Source organism: Alnus glutinosa, chromosome 2 (genome assembly GCF_958979055.1).
Source record: "Alnus glutinosa chromosome 2, dhAlnGlut1.1, whole genome shotgun sequence".
NCBI lineage: Eukaryota > Viridiplantae > Streptophyta > Magnoliopsida > Fagales > Betulaceae > Alnus > Alnus glutinosa.
The window spans coordinates 23,014,750-23,034,064 of NC_084887.1; the positions used below are offsets into that span (position 1 = coordinate 23,014,750).

Consider the following 19,315-nt stretch of genomic DNA (forward strand, 5'->3'; position numbering starts at 1 on the left):
AAAAAAAAAAAAAAAAAAAAAAAAAAAAAAAAAAAAAAAAAAAAAAACAAAAAAAAAACAACACAAAAAAAAACCCCAAAAAAAAAAAAAAAAAAAAAAAAACATCTTCTAACAATTTTTATCCTACCAACAACTAAAAAAATTACATTAATTTAAGTAAGTTTTTTTTTTCCCCGGATAACTCCAAAATTTCCTTATTTATCTTCAAGGTATAAATTCTTATCCAGTGTAGAAATAATTATGAGATGTACCCTTTTATTTTTGTTTTCCCCTGGTGGCTTGGACTCTCCATGCCCTTCCCGAAGCTAAACCTCCTCCGTGTTGGCTTCCTTAGCATCTCTCTGCGTGGCTTTAGATCCGTCTCTTCTCTGCGAAAAAAAAGGTAAATTCCTCTCTTCCTCTTTCATTTCCACTGTATACTCTCTCTCTCTCTCTGTTGTGTGCTCGCGTTAAGTTTTTTTTTTTTTTTTTTTTAATTTAATTGTGACATTGATGAATTTTCTGATAAAAGGGGGTTAAAAGTTTTCGGACAATTGTTATGTGTATTTCTCTCGTAATTTCGTTGAATTTCTCATTAAAATGATATGATTTTTACTAGGTTTTCGTTGTGAATCATGTTTTAACTTGTAACGAAGCCTACTTATCAAAAGTTGTAACGAAGTCTTGAATCATCGTTAGTTTGCTAATTAATGACCGAAAAAAGGTTTTACTTTTCTCTCTCTCTCTCTCTCGCTCTCTCTGTTTTTAAAGAGTCCCGATTTTTGTTAATATGCTTCTTCTTATTGTGTTTTTCCAAAACTAATCAGGTTTCCAGTTGCTAGAAGGCTTCAATAATTGTTAATATGCCAAAAATGAATAATGGACGTGACTTCATACAATGGCTTGAACCTGACATGTCGATAAAGATTCTCACCCATTTGGATGACCCATCTGACATTGTCCGTGCTAGTTCTGTTTCGAGTGCTTGGCACCGATTTGGTAAGCTTATTGGGTTAAATAACCAGATTCAATTGGGTTTAATGTTGTGTTGCTAGAAGTTTTATGCTCTTGTCACGGATTTGGTTGATTCTTATATTTGGTACCAACTCCTATGTCTCTTTTTCCATTGGAATTATCAGCTTAAAATTTAGGTTCTCAATGCTGTTTTAGCCAAAACAATTGAGTGCCCTGTTCCAGCTAACTAGTTTATATGTAGTTACAGATATTAGTATACCAAATTCGAGGGTATTGGACGATGTAGGGTGCCTTTCATACTTATGTATCCCAAATGTCAATTTTCCTCCCGAAACATCTATTACGCTTAGTTATCTAAATAAGGAACCACATAATTTAGGTCTTTGTAGTAAGTAGAGGTTTCTGAGTAGGGAAGCCTTGGCTCCAGTAAGTGACCAATGTAAATAGGTTATAATGATGTGAATGACATTTGTGTGTTTCAGTGATATTATTGCTAGAATTCTCCTCTATATGGTAAAAGCATATACATGTGTTAGATATAGCGTACCGCATTCCATTTATGCCGTCTTAAATGGTCCTACAAATAGGAGTGAGTGGCATAGCACCTACATGGGTCTATTTCTCATGGCAGTTGTCCAGTTTCTTGTTAAAAATAACTGATTACAATCATTACAATCATCTTTATCTTTTTTCTTCTTATTGTTATAATCATGACAAAGGAAAAAATTACAATGCAGTTTAATTGCCTGTTCACAACCTTGACTCCGCTAAAGAACTTATGAATCAATAAGAATGACATCTTGAGTGTTATTTGAGTGATAAAGAAAAGTAGCAGCATCCTTATAGAAGTTTATTAAAGGTGTGGAAAAGATGCTTCTAAGGCCCAAACTTTAATTTGGCATATGTTAGATAATTTGAATCCTGCTTAGGAACATCCATAATTTAGTTTAAAATCTAGTTGGGTCTTACTTTGTATTTTAGATTTTGATTGGTATTGAGTTTTATTTGTGGGTTTCACTAGTTATTTGGTTTGGAATTAGTAGTTTAAACCCAAGGAATCCAAGTCCATCAGTGTTCAACATTAGATGTGTAACACCTCCTTCTTGTAGGAAGACGATATTACGCATCGCTCGAACCAAAAACATAAGGATACAAGAATTCCATAATTGAAAATAAAAGCAAACAATATGTCTCATAAAAATTAAAACTTAAACCATCATATCATTGTTCTTACAACTCAATCCATTAAAACTTAAACCCTAAACCTTAGTCTTAATGTAAGAAAGTACTAAAACAAAACAAACTAATGTGCTACATCCACTTATCTAATATGCTTCTAGGTGAAGGCTTCCGTCCCTAGTTTTCTTGGCCAGTAGAACCATCCACGACATCATATGGGTTGTTTTAAAACATAAAAACAAATGGCGAGTCGAATACTCAGTAAGTCTATACAATACAATAAATGAAATTGGAAACAACTTTCATTTCAGAAACATGAAAAAATGCATGTAAAACATTCACATATCATAAACATTATTTTTTTCCCTTTAGTCTCTTGAATGGCCGACACAAAATACACTCTGTGTGTAAGGGTTGGCTCACATTGATCCCAACTCTGCTCCCGTGTCCACAAGTGGAGCCACATTTAGGATATGGACATCACTCGATGAACGATAGTGTACTCGAGTGAGCCATTCCCGGAGGATCATACAAGATGGCTGCCCCCGCCTGTTAGCTCCGGTACCATTGCACATCATTTCATATGGCAAAGAAAGAAAAACAATTCAAAACCTTTTCTTGCATTTATACAATCGATTTTCTTTTTCTTTCATACCCATCAAATATCATAACATAGCAGAAGCATGCGCATAAAATCATTTACATTTAAAACCTTTTTCAAACATATAGTTTTGGATACATAAAATGGCTACCAAGTAAAGGCTAACATTATATGATATACCTTGAAAACAATTTTAATAAAACATGGCATTGACATTTTGAAGAAAGCGGAGGTACGATCATATCTATTTACCTCATTCCTTAGCTTCAAGAATTCAACGCATCCCACTTAGCGACCTTATCAAACATTCACGAACAATTACTATGTGTTAATGCTTTTGTATATCACTTATTCTTTTCATTGTTTGATCTTCCTAAACATTGTTTCCCACACTAAGTGGCAGATCTGATCTCTCCTCTTTAAGGCACTTATTTTCATATTTTAAGTTCGATTCTTTTCGTGAATGATCACATTATGCATGTATGTTCAATTTATTCCACATGGATCATGCAATGTTGAGCTTATTCTCGTGCTCTTTATAGTGTAGGTCTCAATACCATGTACATATAGTCTTTATAGGGTTTTTAAGTCACCTTAAGGTCCCCTAAACAGGTCTGATCTCGGGCCAAAAAGATAGGCTCAAGGTTCAACAAATGTGTTTGTGTGTTGGCTGTAATTCCAGCACCATGTCAGCGAAGATTACTCTGCTATAAGCCCTACAAGTGGCCAATGATTGTGTGGTTTGGACCTTTAGAAAGACAACTCGAAGAGTGGACATCGTGTATTTACTTTTTTTCTATGATTATTGGAAGAATATGACTGAAAGTTCCAGCAATTATTTTTCATCAGAAAGTTCCAGCAACTGTTGCTTTATGGGTTGTGTGAGGCAACCATATCCAAGGTGTGATGCCGAAGAATCCTATGTGTGATGCTTAGGTTTGTTTTTCTCATCTATGTTTTCCTTGGGAAATTCCCAGTAATTTCCAGCAAACTCTAAAAATTTAGATCTATTCTTTTCCCTAAAATCCTAATCTTCAAAACCTTAAACCACCCAACCCTCATAAGATTCCAAACAGAAAATACTGTTCACGGATGCTGTTCACACAATGTTCATTCTACTTCATCAAGTTATCTTTTCATCATAAACTTGATTTAATTAATAAGTATGCCTTTGATTTATGTTAGGTAATGTTTTCTTGATTGATACTAATGTGGGTTAATCCTCATGCAGTGATTGAACATGGCCTTTGTAAGCAGCTCTGCTTGAAATGGTTTCCTGAAATATCTAGTGCTACACACATTATTGAAGTCAAGACCATGATAGAACCTGTGAAACTCAGCATTGATGATTCTACAGAATGGGAACGCCTTAAGAGGGATCATAGAGTATATGCCTTCTTAGCCCGAGGTCTGACCCCTTACATAAGAAATGATTGCATATCAGACCCCATTAGTGCATCAAGCACTGATAATTACCCTGACGAAAGCATACAGAATACCTTGGATGCAAGGGATAGAGTGGGGCACAGAGCTTTATATTGGTCTAGTAAAGGGGAAAGTGATCCCAGTGTTCCTGAGGCATTAATCTATAAGTTGGTTGCCAAATTCTGTGTTGTTACCGAAATCCATGTTCAACCATTCCAAGGTTAATTCTAATAGCCTGTGGATTTGTGTTGTAACTTCAATATGATTTGGGCTCGTGAACATTTTTCTAATTAACTGACAAAGACAATTTTGTTCATATCAGCATATTTTCAGTATGGCCTCCCTATATATTCACCTGAGGCTGTTCGATTTAGAATGGGCTATCCCAGAAGTCCATTGAACTTGCATGCTGACATCAGACATGCTTTGTTAGCTGCTCACAGTTGGATGGATGATGAGTTTGTTTGGACATATACTTCACCAGAATTTCCAATGGCTCAGGTGAGTAGCGTTGTTTAACATTTTAGCTTTCTTATTGTTCAGGAGGTGGATGGGGATTCAATGGCACTATATTTTGGTTACTAACTAAACAAAATTTAACCGAGTTTCTCTCCTTTTAGAGAGAGATGCTCCCTTCTCTCTAGAGTTTTCCACCTCCTTGTAAGGCCTTCCATTGCCCCAGGCGATCATTCTAGGCCTTCCATCCATCCTTCCTCTCCCCTTTTTTCTCTGTGCTTTCTCCCTCTTCCTTTTCTTTTTTCAGTTTTTCATTTTCAGTTTTGTTGCTCTTCTTCCCAAAAACTCTGCATCTACTCCTCCACCACCATAGTTTCATCGCACCACTAACTCTGACCTCCACTCTCAACCCCCACTCAGTTTCCCCCCGGTGGTTTGCTCTCATGTCAAATTTGGAGTCCAGATCTTGGTTTTTACAAGCCAGATCTGTATTCCTTTGTCTACCCTCACTGCTAATGCGCCACACCACTGTAACCCTCGGCCTCCGCTCTCTAACGCATCCCTCCGTGCGTTTGTGTGACCCTCATGTGCCTATGTGCGGCCCTCACACGACCATGCGTGGCCCCCACACTCCATCCCGCAGTAGATCTCTGTCGGTGCAGCTGTTTTTTGGTCTTTTGTCTGAAGAGCTACTTTTGGTATTTCGGTTTTCTCATACCCGGATTTGAGCTTCAACAAAACCCGATTCGGTTGGGCTTAAGACTCACTGTCCCAGAAGGAGATCTCATTACTGTTGTAATTATTCTTCTTAGTCTTTCCAGTTTCCTTAGAAGTTGGTCAAGAGCTAAGTCATATTGAGCTCTCTTACTCCCGATGATTTTGTCCATCATATTGGATTGCGGCCATAGCTGCCTGCATTCCCACTCAACTTCCACCTTGTTTCCCTCCGGTGCAGTAAGATGTTAGCTGTCTATCTAGTTTGGATTTTTTCTGTTGTTCTGCTTGTATTTGGTATGGTTTTTTTTTTTTTTTTTTTTTTTTTTTTCTTTTGGTTATTGTTTGTAGTTCAATTCTGATGTACTTATATGTATTAACAAATAAATAAATAAACAAAATTTACTAAGCTTTAGATAAATAAGAATCACTTTTTGTAAGCAATGTCTTGCTCGTAACATATATATACTCCATCCTGGAGATCCCAAACATGTCTATTTTAATACAAGTACAGCTATAGAACGCTTGACCTGCAATCTCCAGTCTCGTTTTTCTCTTGTATTTCGTATTTTAGCTTTTTAATCCTGGAATTGGCTCAATATGCTTTATGAAATGAATATTTTATCATCACTCTAGAACATAGTGGTAATATCTGTAAGGAAGCACATAGTTTTGAGTTTCAAAGGGCTCCGTGTTATCTTGCAAGTTGCAATTGCATTGGCAGATTATCTGTAATAGGTTTACTCAACCATGTGATGAAACAGGAGAATTTCTTGCATAAGTTCAAGTTACCAGAACCTGTTATTTGCATTGGAGGGATTCTGCAGGTCGAGCTACTGGGTCGAGTTCAGAGACAAGAAATGGATGGATTATATTATATATGGTCGGTTTCTCAGTTCTCACTCGTTTCCTTCCCCCCCCCCCCCCCCCCCCCCCATCCTCCCCGCCCCAATGGCGCCGTGACTGTAAGATTGTCAGACGCATGTCTCAAGTTCCATTCAAGAGCCAAATAATACTCAAGCCTGGAAATAATTAATGAAAAAAAAAAAAAAAAACACTTCTCTTTTAGTTTAAATAATTATTGTTTTTTGGCCTCCTCTGGAAGTTGGATTGTATATTCATCCTATTTGTTTCTTACGTTGTTCTCTGGAACATTCTTGCGTGGTGCAGTGTCTCCCATGTTCAAGTTGTGGGACAACCACTCCTACCGCCATTTGATATTGAAGTACTTGGTACCTCGGGAATATGTTCCTTAAAATACAACCCCGAGACGCAGAGTTGCATGTCTTCAACCCAATCAACTGAGGGAGAGGCAAGTACTCCTTCCCGCTTGCGTACATTCACTGAAAGACTGTTGCAGCTGCTAGGGAACGGGGCAGCTGACGATGAGTCGGACGGGGAGGAGCCATCAGCCTAAGTTGTAATAACGACTTAATTCTCCATTTGTTTTCTATTGTTTATATAAATCCAGCTGTGTCTGGACTCTGGACAGTACTATCATATACTTGGATGGTGTTGATCAGTGGAAACGATTGTATTGATGCAAATTAGTGTCTTTAGAATTGGAGTCATTCATCAAGGTGTGTATAGGGCGGTCTTTGACCCATTCGCCCAATGGTTGAAATAAGGTCATGAGAAATGGTATGCCTTGTACAATTTTGATTCGTTTTTCCTCGATCAATTTTGAGGGAAGTGTCGCAAAAACCGTGTTGATCAGCAAATTGGGCCATATTTCGGAATTTCTACGTTAAGTGTTGTAATATATAAAGCGTCGGAGAGCCCAAATCACTCTGTTTGATTAAAGTAAAGCATCTGAGAGACCAAAAAATAGCACGTCAACTAACCGGACCTAAACGCCTCATACTAAAAATGATCTAGAAGCCATTTATTCTCTTGTTTAAGCTTGAGAGCGTACAGCATATTGACCCATCTAGCGAATAGTATTCTCGTAGATTCCATAAACCTATGGAAGGATAAGTATCTCCGTTCATACAAAATAATCTCTTATAACACATTCCTTAATTTGATTAGGGATTTTCATAATCTGACCAAATAATAGATAATTTATACAAAATATATATATATTATATATATATATATATAGATCAATGGAAATTTGACTATAGACAATCAAGGACAAGGGTGTCAGGAACGGGAAGGGGTATTGAAGCAGAGATACAAATGAAGCCAAGCGCTGGCTGCTAATGCGGCTACTAAGCTGCTATTTCTTTCACTTGTACAATGTGTAAAAAAAACTCGGGAATGAAACATGTAAATATCATAATTAAAATAGGAAACCGCTCTTAAAAAGTTACTGTCCAATAGATTACACTTGCGCAAGACTTGGGAGACACAAGAAAGCCATCGAAACAGAAGTCTAAATACCTACTGAGTACAAGTGCGACAAGTCGCAACAAATTTCGTGAATAGGGAAAAAGGCAAAAAGGAAAAAGGAGAAAGAAACCCAGCTATTTCGAATATCCTGTACAGAGATGTATGATGGACACTTACCCAACAGATTCTCTAATATAATTGATTGAAACCAATTTATGTTAGTCACGCCTTCCAGCCATAACTGATATTATCATCGAAGTCGCCATTTAAAAACCCGTTTTCCGTGAAGTCATGGCTTATATCCGGAACTACTATATCATCCTGCAAATGAAGATTCTGTGGCATATCTGGAGATCTCTGGTTGAATCCATTATTGCCACCAGCAGCAGAATCACTGTTTGAAGCAGCTTTAAAACTGTTACTCCGGCTTGGAGCAGGCCCATTACTTCCTGATGCATTGGCCATGGCTGCAGCTGCTGCCGTAGTGTCACCTCCAAATCCCAATCCATTCCTTGCCACACTCCCACCATTTGCATGGGATTGCTGTTGTACTCCTGAACTGCTAGACATATGCAGCAGTTGCTGGATCATCTGATGTTGTAAGACCTGGTTGCCATGGGGGGTCTGTGGATGGTTTTGTTGGAGTAGGTTATTACTGCTTAGTGAGCGCTGCTGCAGTTGCTGTGGCTGCTGGGGAGGTACATGGGGACTAGAAAAGGCACTTGCAGGTAAATTCTGCATGGATCCTGATATTAAAGCAGCTGTCCCTTGGAGGTTCGAAGATGGACTCTGACTAGAATTATTGAAGGAAGACGAAGCCTCCTGTTGAAATGAGTGAGAATTTGAATTCATAGGGCTCTGCCTATTCTGGTAACTGGTCAATGCCAGAGCAGCTTGTGCCGAACCACTTAAAGCTCCTCGACCAACCATATTATGATTGTTGCTTATTTGGTTATTTAGTCCGGGATGCAATGCCATTAGTTTATTGAGGGTGTTCCGGTCAGTTGGAAGACCCTGAACATTTGCTAGTTGCTCCATCTCTTGCATCTTTTGCATCTGGAGCTTGGCTACAGAGGCATGTCGAGGATAATTTTTCAAGCCCTCTGCAAATAAACGTCGCAATAAGGTCCAAGCAAGCCATGGTTACAAACAAAGTTAAAATAACTATTTTATACAGATACATAATAAATAAGGCAACTGCAACAACTAAGCACAGAAGACCTCCGGAAAACAATTTATAAATGACGAAAAGAAGACAGTTTCCATATATATAGCATTTTCGTCAGCAGCTAGTGCAAGACGGAATGTCCGCCAAGACCTGTCTAAATTTTACAAGAATGAAATGAGCACAACTACCTACTTTCACAGAAGGGAAATGAAAATAAAAGGAAAAGAGGCAGGAAAGGAAATGGGGTATAGTTAAGAGGATAAAATCTCAACACAAGTTACTTTAAAATTTCCATAACTAAGATAAAAATCAAACTCGAGAATTGCACTGGCTTAGCTCCTAAAAAGTTTTAGCATCATTATTCCATGCCGAGTGTATAAATATGAATAAACTCAAATCAAACTTCTGGCTCAGTAAACAGATAAAAATTTGCATAGAATATCAACCTTTGGTTGATGAGCTAAGTGCAACTCTATACTCGAGTCAAAGGAGGAGAAGTCCCAAAAAGATAACTGGCAAGGCAATTCTAAGTTACAAAAGATATGTGATAACAAATGCCAAAAAAGAAACTACCGATCGGCCCGCCTCTGTTATCCCGGCAGAAATCTATCAGATCTTTCATGCTATTGACAACTTCAGAGATCTGTAAAGAGTTGGAATTGACAAATATAGTAAAACTTAAGATAAAGTATAACATATCATTTTTTTTTATACCTAAGTTTCATGTCAGAAATAGATAAACACATACCTGCAAACACCTAACATATCTTTTGGAAAAACCCAAGTCATTCAATGACTGTAACTCCAAACTCTTTGCAAGTTGGCGCCCAGCTGTCAGCACCCTGAGGAAAAGCAATTGACATGACATCAGAGCTACCTCATGGCATTCAAGTTAGAATCAATCCTGTTCAGACCCAGACATAAGTAGCAGAACATTCTCTTTTTCTCACAAGTACAGTCTAGGCTCAGCTCATAGCAGGATCAAGTATATTACTATAATTAAATTGCACTCCATAGCAAGCAATCTATTCCGCATGCCCTTAACCCCCAAAGCTCAGTGAAAAGTTAAAGACCAAAAATCTTTTCAAAAAAACCCTTTGAGAGTTTAATTTACTTGCTGGTGCCAGTATCCTTGCAGGACCGTATCATCCTTGTGGAGCATAGACATTACCGATACTCCCACTCATCCCATCACAAGTTTGAAGCGCCTCAATGAGCAGCACATGCTTCAAACTTGGTTGCATTTTCATCACATGTCAAGAGGATGAGAGCAAGGGCAAATATCTCCAAATGTTCCACTAGTACCTACTTTTCCTACCTTACTACAACCACCAAGCCTAAAATGGGGAGCTAGGACTCCTACATTACTAATGCACTAATCAAGCAAACCCTCCATTTCAAGAAACAAGCTTCAGCTAAAAAGGACTGAAGAAACAATATCAAACCACAGAGAGAATTTCTTATAGATTGATCTACTCACATATTGCTGTTTGTTTGCAGATCCTGCTGAGAAACCCCATCAGATCCACTTTCAGCAATTGTGCTCTGGCATTTCTGTGCAACCTGAACCAACTGGTTCACCTGCAATAGAAGGGTAATGAGTAGGTTATAGATGTTTATACTTAACATCCTCAAGCAATCTGAGTAACATAAACAAATCTAGATAAAGAACCAGATTATATAAAATCATACGCAAACTAGAACACTTAAAGCAGGGAACTGAATGTGAATCTAAAAATCACTATATTAAGAAACAATCAAACTAGAAATTGACACCTATGGTACCAATTAATGATTTCAGGGCTGAGCCTCTCATGCATAAACTAAATTTTAAGACAAATTCAACCTTTAAGCAGGCTGGAGCATATGAATGGCAACTAACATTTAATAGGAAGATGTTTGGGGATTATAATGAACAGAGAAGCACAACATGACCAACACTCATATTTTTTCACTATTCGCATTGGACATTAGTAGACCTCTTTTTTGGAGCAAGCTTTCCTGCTAACCCCATCTTTGGAAACAACTGAAACCTCTTCTTAACGATGAAAGGAAGCCCACAGCTATTTCTCACGCATTCTTTCAATCAATGGTACATGTTTGACAATTCCTAAGAAGTTAATGTCCTTAGTGTTTAGTCCTAATGTCAAACAGTTGAGCTCTGAAACTTTTCTCATTAGGTTCTTTGAACTGTCTCCTATAGCCATTTCCCATGTTTTCTGGAAACAAATATCCCATATCACCTCGTGTGTGTTCCCACAAATTATCAAAAACAGCTCCCACTTTAAAGATCACAATCAACACACTGTAGCAGCGATATCAAGACTATTACTAGTCAATGCATGCACTAGTTGACAAAATCATAATGTCAACCAAAAAGCAAGAGTTAATAAGGTAACAATGTTAGTACCTGAGGTGCAACCAACCTACGAGGAAGAAGCTCTTCATGCCGCCGTGCACAAAATTCCCAAGATAATATCTGCGAAAGCATAAAATTTCCAGCAGTAAATTAGTGGAAGACAGAGACTGACAACACTCAATATGAGATTGGAATCTTTTTTAACCTTCAAATCATGGGTGAATATGATACGAAGTTGACCCTCGCGAACAACACGAAGTTGCTCATAAACACTCTCTTGGACCGCTTTTCCATATTCTAACATCATTATTCCAGAAGGAAATCTATATTCCCGTGGCAAGTCCAAAAACAGAAGCTCATCAATGACTCCACTGCCAAATTTGATCTCATTAAGTCTAGGAAGTACTTCAAAAGTTGCCTCTGTAAAAAGGAGAATTATTACTTAGATTTGATCAGAGATCCTCAAATGGTAACATCCCAACATGCAAACATTTCATGGAACTTTAACATTAAAGGTGAAGATGGATTCAAGACCTAGGCATGTGTGAGACAATTCGATCAGTTGAATTACTGGATTTAATTTTAAATAGGGTCCTTCATAGTTAAGAATCTCCGTTGAGTTTCTTGAAATTTAATTTTAAATAGGCTGAACCCCACCTTGGGCCCTTCATAGTTACCATTGCATGTTATCTTTATGTTATTTTTTTGCATTAGAGTGCTGTCCTTTTTGTCTCCATTGAGTTTCTTGAAATTTAAGGTAAAGGTTTTTCTTTTTTTGTTGTAAGTTCTTGAGTTGTTTGATACAGGCAGCAGTCGCAGTCCATGGATCTTGTAACTAATTGGTTCTAACCAAGTTCTTTCGTAGCAGTTCAGTAGCCAAACTTATATTATACGCTTACTAAGTATGGGGTCCTATCCTAACTAGAATAAGGTGTTGCCAGCAGCCTGTAAGTACCCACTTAACTATTGCAATCAGATGGAGTTCATGCGAAAGCTTTCGCCCAAGTTATTTAAAAGGATCATGTGATGCATTCTAATCCTAGGTGCAGGGCCCTAGAACCTTTCCCTTCTTTTTGTCAGCAGTCTATGAATTTCATTTTAAATTGGAAATTTCCCTCAGACTTCCACAAACTTTTGTAAACATACCGAGGCTTCTCTGAACTTTCATCGAATTAATATGAATTAACTCAATGAGCAACTAAATTTTAACTCAAAAATAATTGTTATAATAAAGATATTTCTTGACCTATTTGAAATGCAAGAATATAATAATATTCATTAAGAATCTCTTTCACTCTCATTAATACATAATATCTACCAGAACTAAATCCAGAAAAGGATTACCAAAAGAAAAAGATATAAAAACACAAGTCCAGAAAAATCAACAAAAGCATGATCACGATAGGAAAGTCTTCCAATTAAAGCATTCTATACCAAAATCCTAATTTTCTTACCAAATCCCCTTCCAGATTTGGAACCACAAATATCACACTGCCATGCATCCTGGCAACAAAACAAGAAACAAAAAGAATAAGAAAAAACTTTTCTATGTGAGAAAAGCAATCACGTAACGAGACAATAAACCCTAAAATCTAAACACATGCCATTAATGAAGTCAGTGAATCTATAATTACGATAGAAACATGGATATAAGGTCCTTGTCAATTACATAAGAATCAACTCATGCAATGAATAGAAAGCAAAAATTTCAATATTCATTATAGGATAAACTTTACATGAGGTCAATGTAGTGTTTATGCTATAGCAATTTTCTCTATGTTTTAAAGATAGAAAGAAAAGATAACTGGGACAGAAAAACTGACCATAGATGCCTGGGGGAAAACACCAAGTGCATGATGCCCAACATTATCATATAATGACAAGCACCATCTTTTCTTTGCACGAGGAGAGTAAAACTCTGCCACAAACTTTCTCCAGTACCCAATACTATTGTCCTGTGAGAAGAGGAAAAAATGAAAAAAGATAATAACAAAAAGCCCTTTGAGCTTCAGAAGCACCTTGATTAACAAATAAAGTCAACATGAAGATTCAGCATGCTCAAAAAAATATTAGGCCATCAAAACACAGAAATCTTGTGTAAATAAGAGGAGAATGTTACCAAAATTCATATCAGCAGAAAAATATGTTTTACCCCATGAAGAACCAATACAAACATGATATGATACAGAAACAGTAATGTATTTCAAAATCTAGGATGCAATATGGCAGGGATATGCTAACTACAAAATATATAACGAATATTTCTAAATATTTTTTTGATAAGTAAGAATATTTCTAAATATTATGCTAGTATTTGTCTAAAAAGATAAATAACAAAAATCAATAAGCATAAAGATGCATAACAATGAAACTAACTATGATCCACGAGCCATATTTGAAATTGATAGAATATAGAATATAGAATCTTGAAGCTTTCTTTCTAAAACACTAAAGAATCATTTTACATTTAAATCTTGAAGCTTTCTTTCTAAAACAATAAAGAATCATTTTACATTTAAAACTTTACTTTTCTTAAGGAAATCCAACTTTCACCTCCATAAATATCTTTTCCATATTCATGCCATGTCCCAGCAGAATCCCATCATATTTGTCAAAAGAATAAAAAAAATCAATTTTCTTATTTACAGATAAATATCTAATACGTATTCCACATCTGAGATGTATTCCACCATATCCAAATACACATTTGGATATAGCTAAGCTAAGCATATATTGGATACGTTTCAGATCATAAGGAGGTTATTTCAATATACCTGTGCTTTCTAGGTCTTACAAGATAAAGACATAAAAGCAAGTACTCACATGCGGCCGTTGCCATTGATGAAATAGGTATTGCATCAGCCGACGAGCACATACACCACTATCATATGGACGCTTCATGGCTGATACTGGCGGCATTGCCTGTTGCTGCAGTTGCTGTCTCAACTGCATCTGCTGCTGCTGCTGCTGCATCTGCTGCTGCTGCTGCTGCTGCATCTGCTGCTGCTGCTGCTGCTGCTGCTGCTGTTGCTGCTGCTGCTGCTGCTGCTGCTGTTGTTGTTGCTGCTGCAACTGGGCTCTCTGCAAATGTGGCATAGACTGCAGAATCTGTTGTTGTTGTTGTTGCCTTAGCCTCTGCTGCTGAAGCAAGGCTTGTAACTGTGGGTTACGGCCTTGGAATTGCATAGGGTCTTGTCTCTGCAACAGCTGTTGAAACACATGCTGCTGCAAGATATCTTCTTGCTTGATATCTAACCGAGGTTTCTTCTGCACCTGGGATAAATTATTTGGATCCTGAATGAAAGCTCCAACTCGTGCACTCATGGAAAGTGACGCTTGGCCAGTTTGTGATGTAGGCAATGATGTAGCGCTTGAAGCCCCCAGTGGCTGGTGCTGATTCTGCTGCACATGTTGCGAATTCTGGTCTTGATGAGAATTTTGCTGCACTATGGAAGACCCGTCCATAACTGATGAGCCTGTAATACTAATATTATTGGATGAGAACGACATAGGCGATGCGGGTAAACGCAAGTAAGACTCCGTATTGATGCTTGCACTTCTTTGCAAATGGGGACCTCCTGAAAGTGCGGAGTTTCCATCTGTGACCATAGAACTCGCCCCAACACTTGGTCCAGAGTTTGCCACACTGTTCAAAGCAGCATTGTTCATATCCCCCGAAACCGGACCCAGATTTGAACGCCCAGTACCAGGAATTGAATTAGAAGAGTTCCCAAAAGACGAGCTCAAGTGTGAGTTAACTACAACCTGGGACTGCCCATCTCCCTGGAAGAATATTCCAGAACTTGAGGAAGATTGGGTTAACCCTCCAGCCACCCGAGAAGGTGCCATGGGGGGCACCGCCCCTTGGTGGCTGGAGTCTAAGTAGCTCTCCAGAGCCAGATCTAACTAGGGTTTATATGTACTAAAACAAATACACTCAACCCACTTAATATGATCCAAAAAAAAAACCGTGTAAAAAAAATGCCCTAAATAGCTCCACAAAGACAGCATGGAAGGCTAAAAATAGTACTACATTCCCACTTCACCAACCAAAGATAAAACACTATTTGAACCCTTGTATCTCAGATTTCACCACTCAAGGTACGATTTTTACAAATCAAAAAGCTCTAGTGCGTTCCCACTGCTCGCAAAGTTTCATTCTGTTTGAGCTTTCAACAATTTGAAATTGGGATCTAAAATGAACAAACCAAACAACATTAGCTGTAGAAAAAGAAAAAAGAAAAAAACTAACTAAAAATAGAAATAAACACGAAAACTTTGTAAGCTGCCTCACCAAAGACTAAAATTAGGCCTAAAGACATCGAAAATACTCTCAAACTAGCCCTTGGAACAAGAGGAAATAATATATATATATCAAAATTATTCGAACAAAACCCTAACTTTTAACCCCAAACAGTGTCTTTAGCATATACCAAAAATTTCCAAAAACTTTATAAACTAAATGCGAGAAACAGCGATCGAATTGCGCAACCGCAAAATTAAACTCAAAAATAAACTATTAATCAAATTTAGCCCAAATTTTGTCGTTCCAAGAGTCATAAGCTGCGATCCAACGCCTAAATAGCTCAAATCGAATAAGAAATTGCACAAAGTTTTAACTCTAAACCCCACTAATTAAACATACTAAACTGCATTAGAGAATCATTAGCCAGTAAAACTACAAGATCAAGAGCTACCAAACAAAAAGTATACAAAAAAAGTTTTTAAAAAATGAGCTTTTACAGTTTCAGAGATCGATTAAAGCAAAATTATATTACTTAAATTACCACCAAAAATTAGCTAAAAAACAAAGTAATTAAAATGAAGACCAGCCACTGACCTTTGAAACGCAAGCTAAGAAAAGCGAAACGTTTTTTTGCTTTTCTATGCTTTCTTACGAAACTGCGAAATCACCGAGAGAGAGAGAGAAAGAAAGAGAAAGAGAAAGAGAGGGAGTGTTCGTTGAGGCTGCTTATATATACCTAGCGGGAATTGCAGAGGGGGGGTTTACCGGCTGCACCAGTACCCAGACCTATGCCACCGGCTGTTCCCGGGACATCGTGGTACACGTGTTGTGTCCTGATCGCAAGACACAGTCGGTGTTCAATCGCCACGGTCGCGAGCGAGGTCTCCATGACGTGTCGTGATCTCGTTAGTTAACATAGGTTGCCCATCCTAGATCTTAAGGACGTTTCCTGAGACATTGTACGCTACAGCTAAAGGTATAAAAAAGTTCATAGGACAGCACTCCTCCACGTCACTCAATTGGGATAAAGATGATATTTAGATTTTGCTTAGGGGTAGTGTTGTACATAATGTACAGGGAATTGTTAAATGGCAGGCCTTGGTCGGCACGCTGGGAGGTGTAATTACTGTACTGCAATGTGTGACTAATAACTTTAAAAAAATATATATATATATATATATTAAACTAAATGGGTTAACGGATATTGTGCCAAAAATAAAAATAGGTTAACGGATAGAGACAGACCGTCCGATTGCCACGTGTGAATCACACGCATAATAAAACAAGGCCTCGTGTGGCTTCTGCCAGTGGAAGCTTAAACTTTTGCATGTATACCTAATCTTATTTTCAATGGATTTTTTTTTTAAAAAAAAAAAATTCTTGCCTAATTTTATTGAGCAATGTTATTTATTATACTATTATATAACTGGCATATTATTTAATGACGTGATAGTGAAAACCAATCATTAGATCAATACTTATTAAAAAAAAATTAACAGCAATTTTTTATTGACATGTCATCTTAATTTTATGATAATCATGTAACCGTCTACTAAATAGCGTTACTCATGTTAAAAATATATACTCTAGGTTTATTGTCTTTCATATTAAGGTTTATTCCCTACCTTATGTAATCTAGAGCTTCTTTCTCATTACTCGTTGTCTCTCTATAAATAGAATCTATGTAATATTGTGTGATATACTATTTCAATACAATGTAGTCTATTATATGTCTCACGCCTTTAAAACTGTTACCAATCTCTTCCACACCTTCATCGCAGCTCCATTTGAAAAAATAATCATAAAATCAAAGCTTGCAAGGCATAGATCTATCGATCTATGAAAGACCCATCAAAACCGGCCACCACACGCGCCGCCAGTAGAATCCCACGCACCTCACATGCTGCCACCATCCCTCTTTTTTGGTAGATCAACCACCGAAAGTGGTTTCTTAGCCTTAGATTGGTGGATATGTGCAGTTTCAGATTGTTTTGGTGCTGCAGGCGCCTACACGTGCCTCCTGGATGAGATGACGGTCGTCCTATGCGTCGGCAACCCCCTCTGCGCATCAAATTCACGCGCTCTAACCCCGGACCAAACCCAGGTTTCTAACCGGGTCACCAGGTTTCAAGGCCTAACCCAAACCAGCGAGTTTCAAGCCACTTTGGTCTAGTGGGTTTGAAGACCTGAACCAGCACAATCCTCCTTTGACCCAACTCTCCAAGCAAACCGTCTTTGACCCATATCCAAGCAGTCAACCCGATCCACCGGGTTAGACCTGGGTCACTTCACTCAATGGCTAGGCCGACCCATTCAACACGATCCATGAGTTTCGGGCCAATTTTGGCCCAGTTAACCGGCCCACCTTAGAGCTCAACATGGCTCAGCCGTCCTGGCCAGCTAGGTCAACCCATTCATGGGCCCAACTTCAACCAAGCTCTAGCCCATTTTAGTGGCCTAGTCCACTAGCCCAACCAGTGCACCACCAGTCACTCCTGCCAGCTTCCATACTCCGACCACCACTCCAACAATTTTCAGCAGTACTTTGGGAATTTTTCGGCGACCCAAAAATAATAAATTCCCTTTATTTTTCTCGAACACAAACTTACACCTTGAGTTTGAGGGGGGATGTTAAGAATATTAGATTGTTCTCTAGGTTTATTGTCTTTCCAATTAGGGTTTATTCACTACCTTATGTAGTTTATGATTTCTTGCCCACTATTGATCATCTCTCTATAAATAGAGACATATGTAATATTGTGTTAAATAATGCAGTTTATTATATGCTTTCGCTCTCTCTTCTCTCTTTCTTTTCTTTTATATATTTCTCCAATATATTTAACAACTTAATTTTATATAAATCATAGGATATGGAGAGCAGTTGGAGGCTTTGTTTGGTTTCTAATCCTAACGAGTAAGAACAATTGGGATGAAGTTGTTTCTGAATTTGATCCTTACAGATGCTTTGTGCAAGATGACCTGAAGTGCAGTCATCTATTATATATGGGCTTAGAGGAATACTAAAACTCATGGATGAATTCTCAAGTTAGATGAAGGTTGATTCAAGTCATCAAGTAGGAGATTTGAACTAGAGTGGCAAAAGTGTAGAATTACGAAGTCTCTCTTAAATAAAGTGTTGTGTTGTAATTAGCGAATAACAACTTTTGTATGTAGTTAGTGCCGAAGGGGTATACAAGCAGTTGCAATTGTGATTATTCCCTCTTAATTGCAACCGCTTCAAGCGTTTTTTATTTTTAAGTAACCACAACCGCTAGGCCGATTAGCGATTAACTGCAACCGGCGGTTATTGTAATGCCTCAAAATTAAATAATTATATTTACTTAACTTTGAATGTTACTTGCAGTGCATTCAAACTAATTATTGAGTTTGTAACAATTAAAAAGCAAAACAATAAAAATAAAAATTAAGGAATAGGCGGTGCCTCTCCCAAGCAGAAAGTAATATATGTCTTCATTTTTAACCTCACAATCAAAAAAATTTCTTTATAGCTATAAAAATCGTTCTTTGCAGCTCCAAAAATCATCTCTCTTGTCGGTTTCTTTTACAAATGAACAAACAGATTGTGCGCTTGTTCTTTTGTATTTGCTTTCCTCCATGTGAAAGCTATGGAACTGGACAGTGCATGCAACCATTAACCAAGGTCTTGCCGATAAACATGATGGATCCTGATGATATACCTGTTAAAGAACCCCTGGTACGTCATGAAGAGTTCCAGAATGATCTACCACCAACTATGCTTTATTTTACTCCTCCAGAGCATCTTCCAAATGAAGAGTATGTAAGTTTTTTTTTCCCCCTTAAATCAAATGATTTTTTTTTTATATGAATAGATTTATTATTTTTCTATTTTTTATAGGC

At 37.7% G+C, this 19,315-nt stretch overlaps 2 protein-coding genes across 3 annotated transcripts; one reads left to right on the forward strand and one right to left on the reverse strand.

The window, feature by feature from the left end:
• Positions 1–238: 238 nt before the first annotated feature.
• Positions 239–6,993, forward strand: LOC133861782 (F-box protein At4g00755-like). 2 transcript variants are annotated; one of them, XM_062297587.1, is made up of 7 exons: positions 239–382; positions 599–703; positions 807–978; positions 3,966–4,379; positions 4,482–4,660; positions 6,094–6,212; positions 6,500–6,993. In XM_062297587.1, the coding sequence occupies exons 3-7, from the start codon at positions 843–845 to the stop codon at positions 6,744–6,746; spliced, it is 1,095 nt and encodes a 364-aa protein (XP_062153571.1). In that variant the 5' UTR covers positions 239–382; positions 599–703; positions 807–842; the 3' UTR covers positions 6,747–6,993. The 2 variants fall into 2 exon arrangements, with proteins under 2 accessions (XP_062153571.1, XP_062153572.1); XM_062297588.1 differs by lacking the exon at positions 599–703 and having other exon boundaries at positions 249–383; positions 809–978.
• A 599-nt stretch (positions 6,994–7,592) lies between these two features.
• LOC133861784 (probable transcriptional regulator SLK2) lies at positions 7,593–16,297 on the reverse strand. Its single transcript, XM_062297589.1, has 10 exons — positions 16,031–16,297; positions 14,014–15,383; positions 13,014–13,145; positions 12,645–12,693; positions 11,396–11,610; positions 11,242–11,310; positions 10,312–10,412; positions 9,580–9,673; positions 9,405–9,474; positions 7,593–8,766 (listed from the first exon to the last, which is right to left on the reverse strand). Exons 2-10 carry the CDS (start codon positions 15,037–15,039, stop codon positions 7,886–7,888), a joined length of 2,637 nt encoding a protein of 878 aa, XP_062153573.1. The 5' UTR covers positions 15,040–15,383; positions 16,031–16,297; the 3' UTR covers positions 7,593–7,885.
• Positions 16,298–19,315: the final 3,018 nt, after the last annotated feature.

Coding starts and splice junctions, on each gene's coding strand:
- LOC133861784 (XM_062297589.1), bottom strand. CDS start 15,039: ATGGCACCTTCTCGGGTGGCTGGAGGGTTAACCCAATCTTCCTCAAGT. Junction 10,413..11,241: donor GTAGGTTGGTTGCACCTCAG/GTACTAACATTG, acceptor CTTCTATTGCAG/GTGAACCAGTTGGTTCAGGT. Junction 9,674..10,311: donor CTGCAAACAAACAGCAATAT/GTGAGTAGATCA, acceptor GCTTTTCCTCAG/GGTGCTGACAGCTGGGCGCC.
- LOC133861782 (XM_062297587.1), top strand. CDS start 843: ATGCCAAAAATGAATAATGGACGTGACTTCATACAATGGCTTGAACCT. Junction 979..3,965: donor GAGTGCTTGGCACCGATTTG/GTAAGCTTATTG, acceptor ATCCTCATGCAG/TGATTGAACATGGCCTTTGT. Junction 4,380..4,481: donor CCATGTTCAACCATTCCAAG/GTTAATTCTAAT, acceptor TGTTCATATCAG/CATATTTTCAGTATGGCCTC.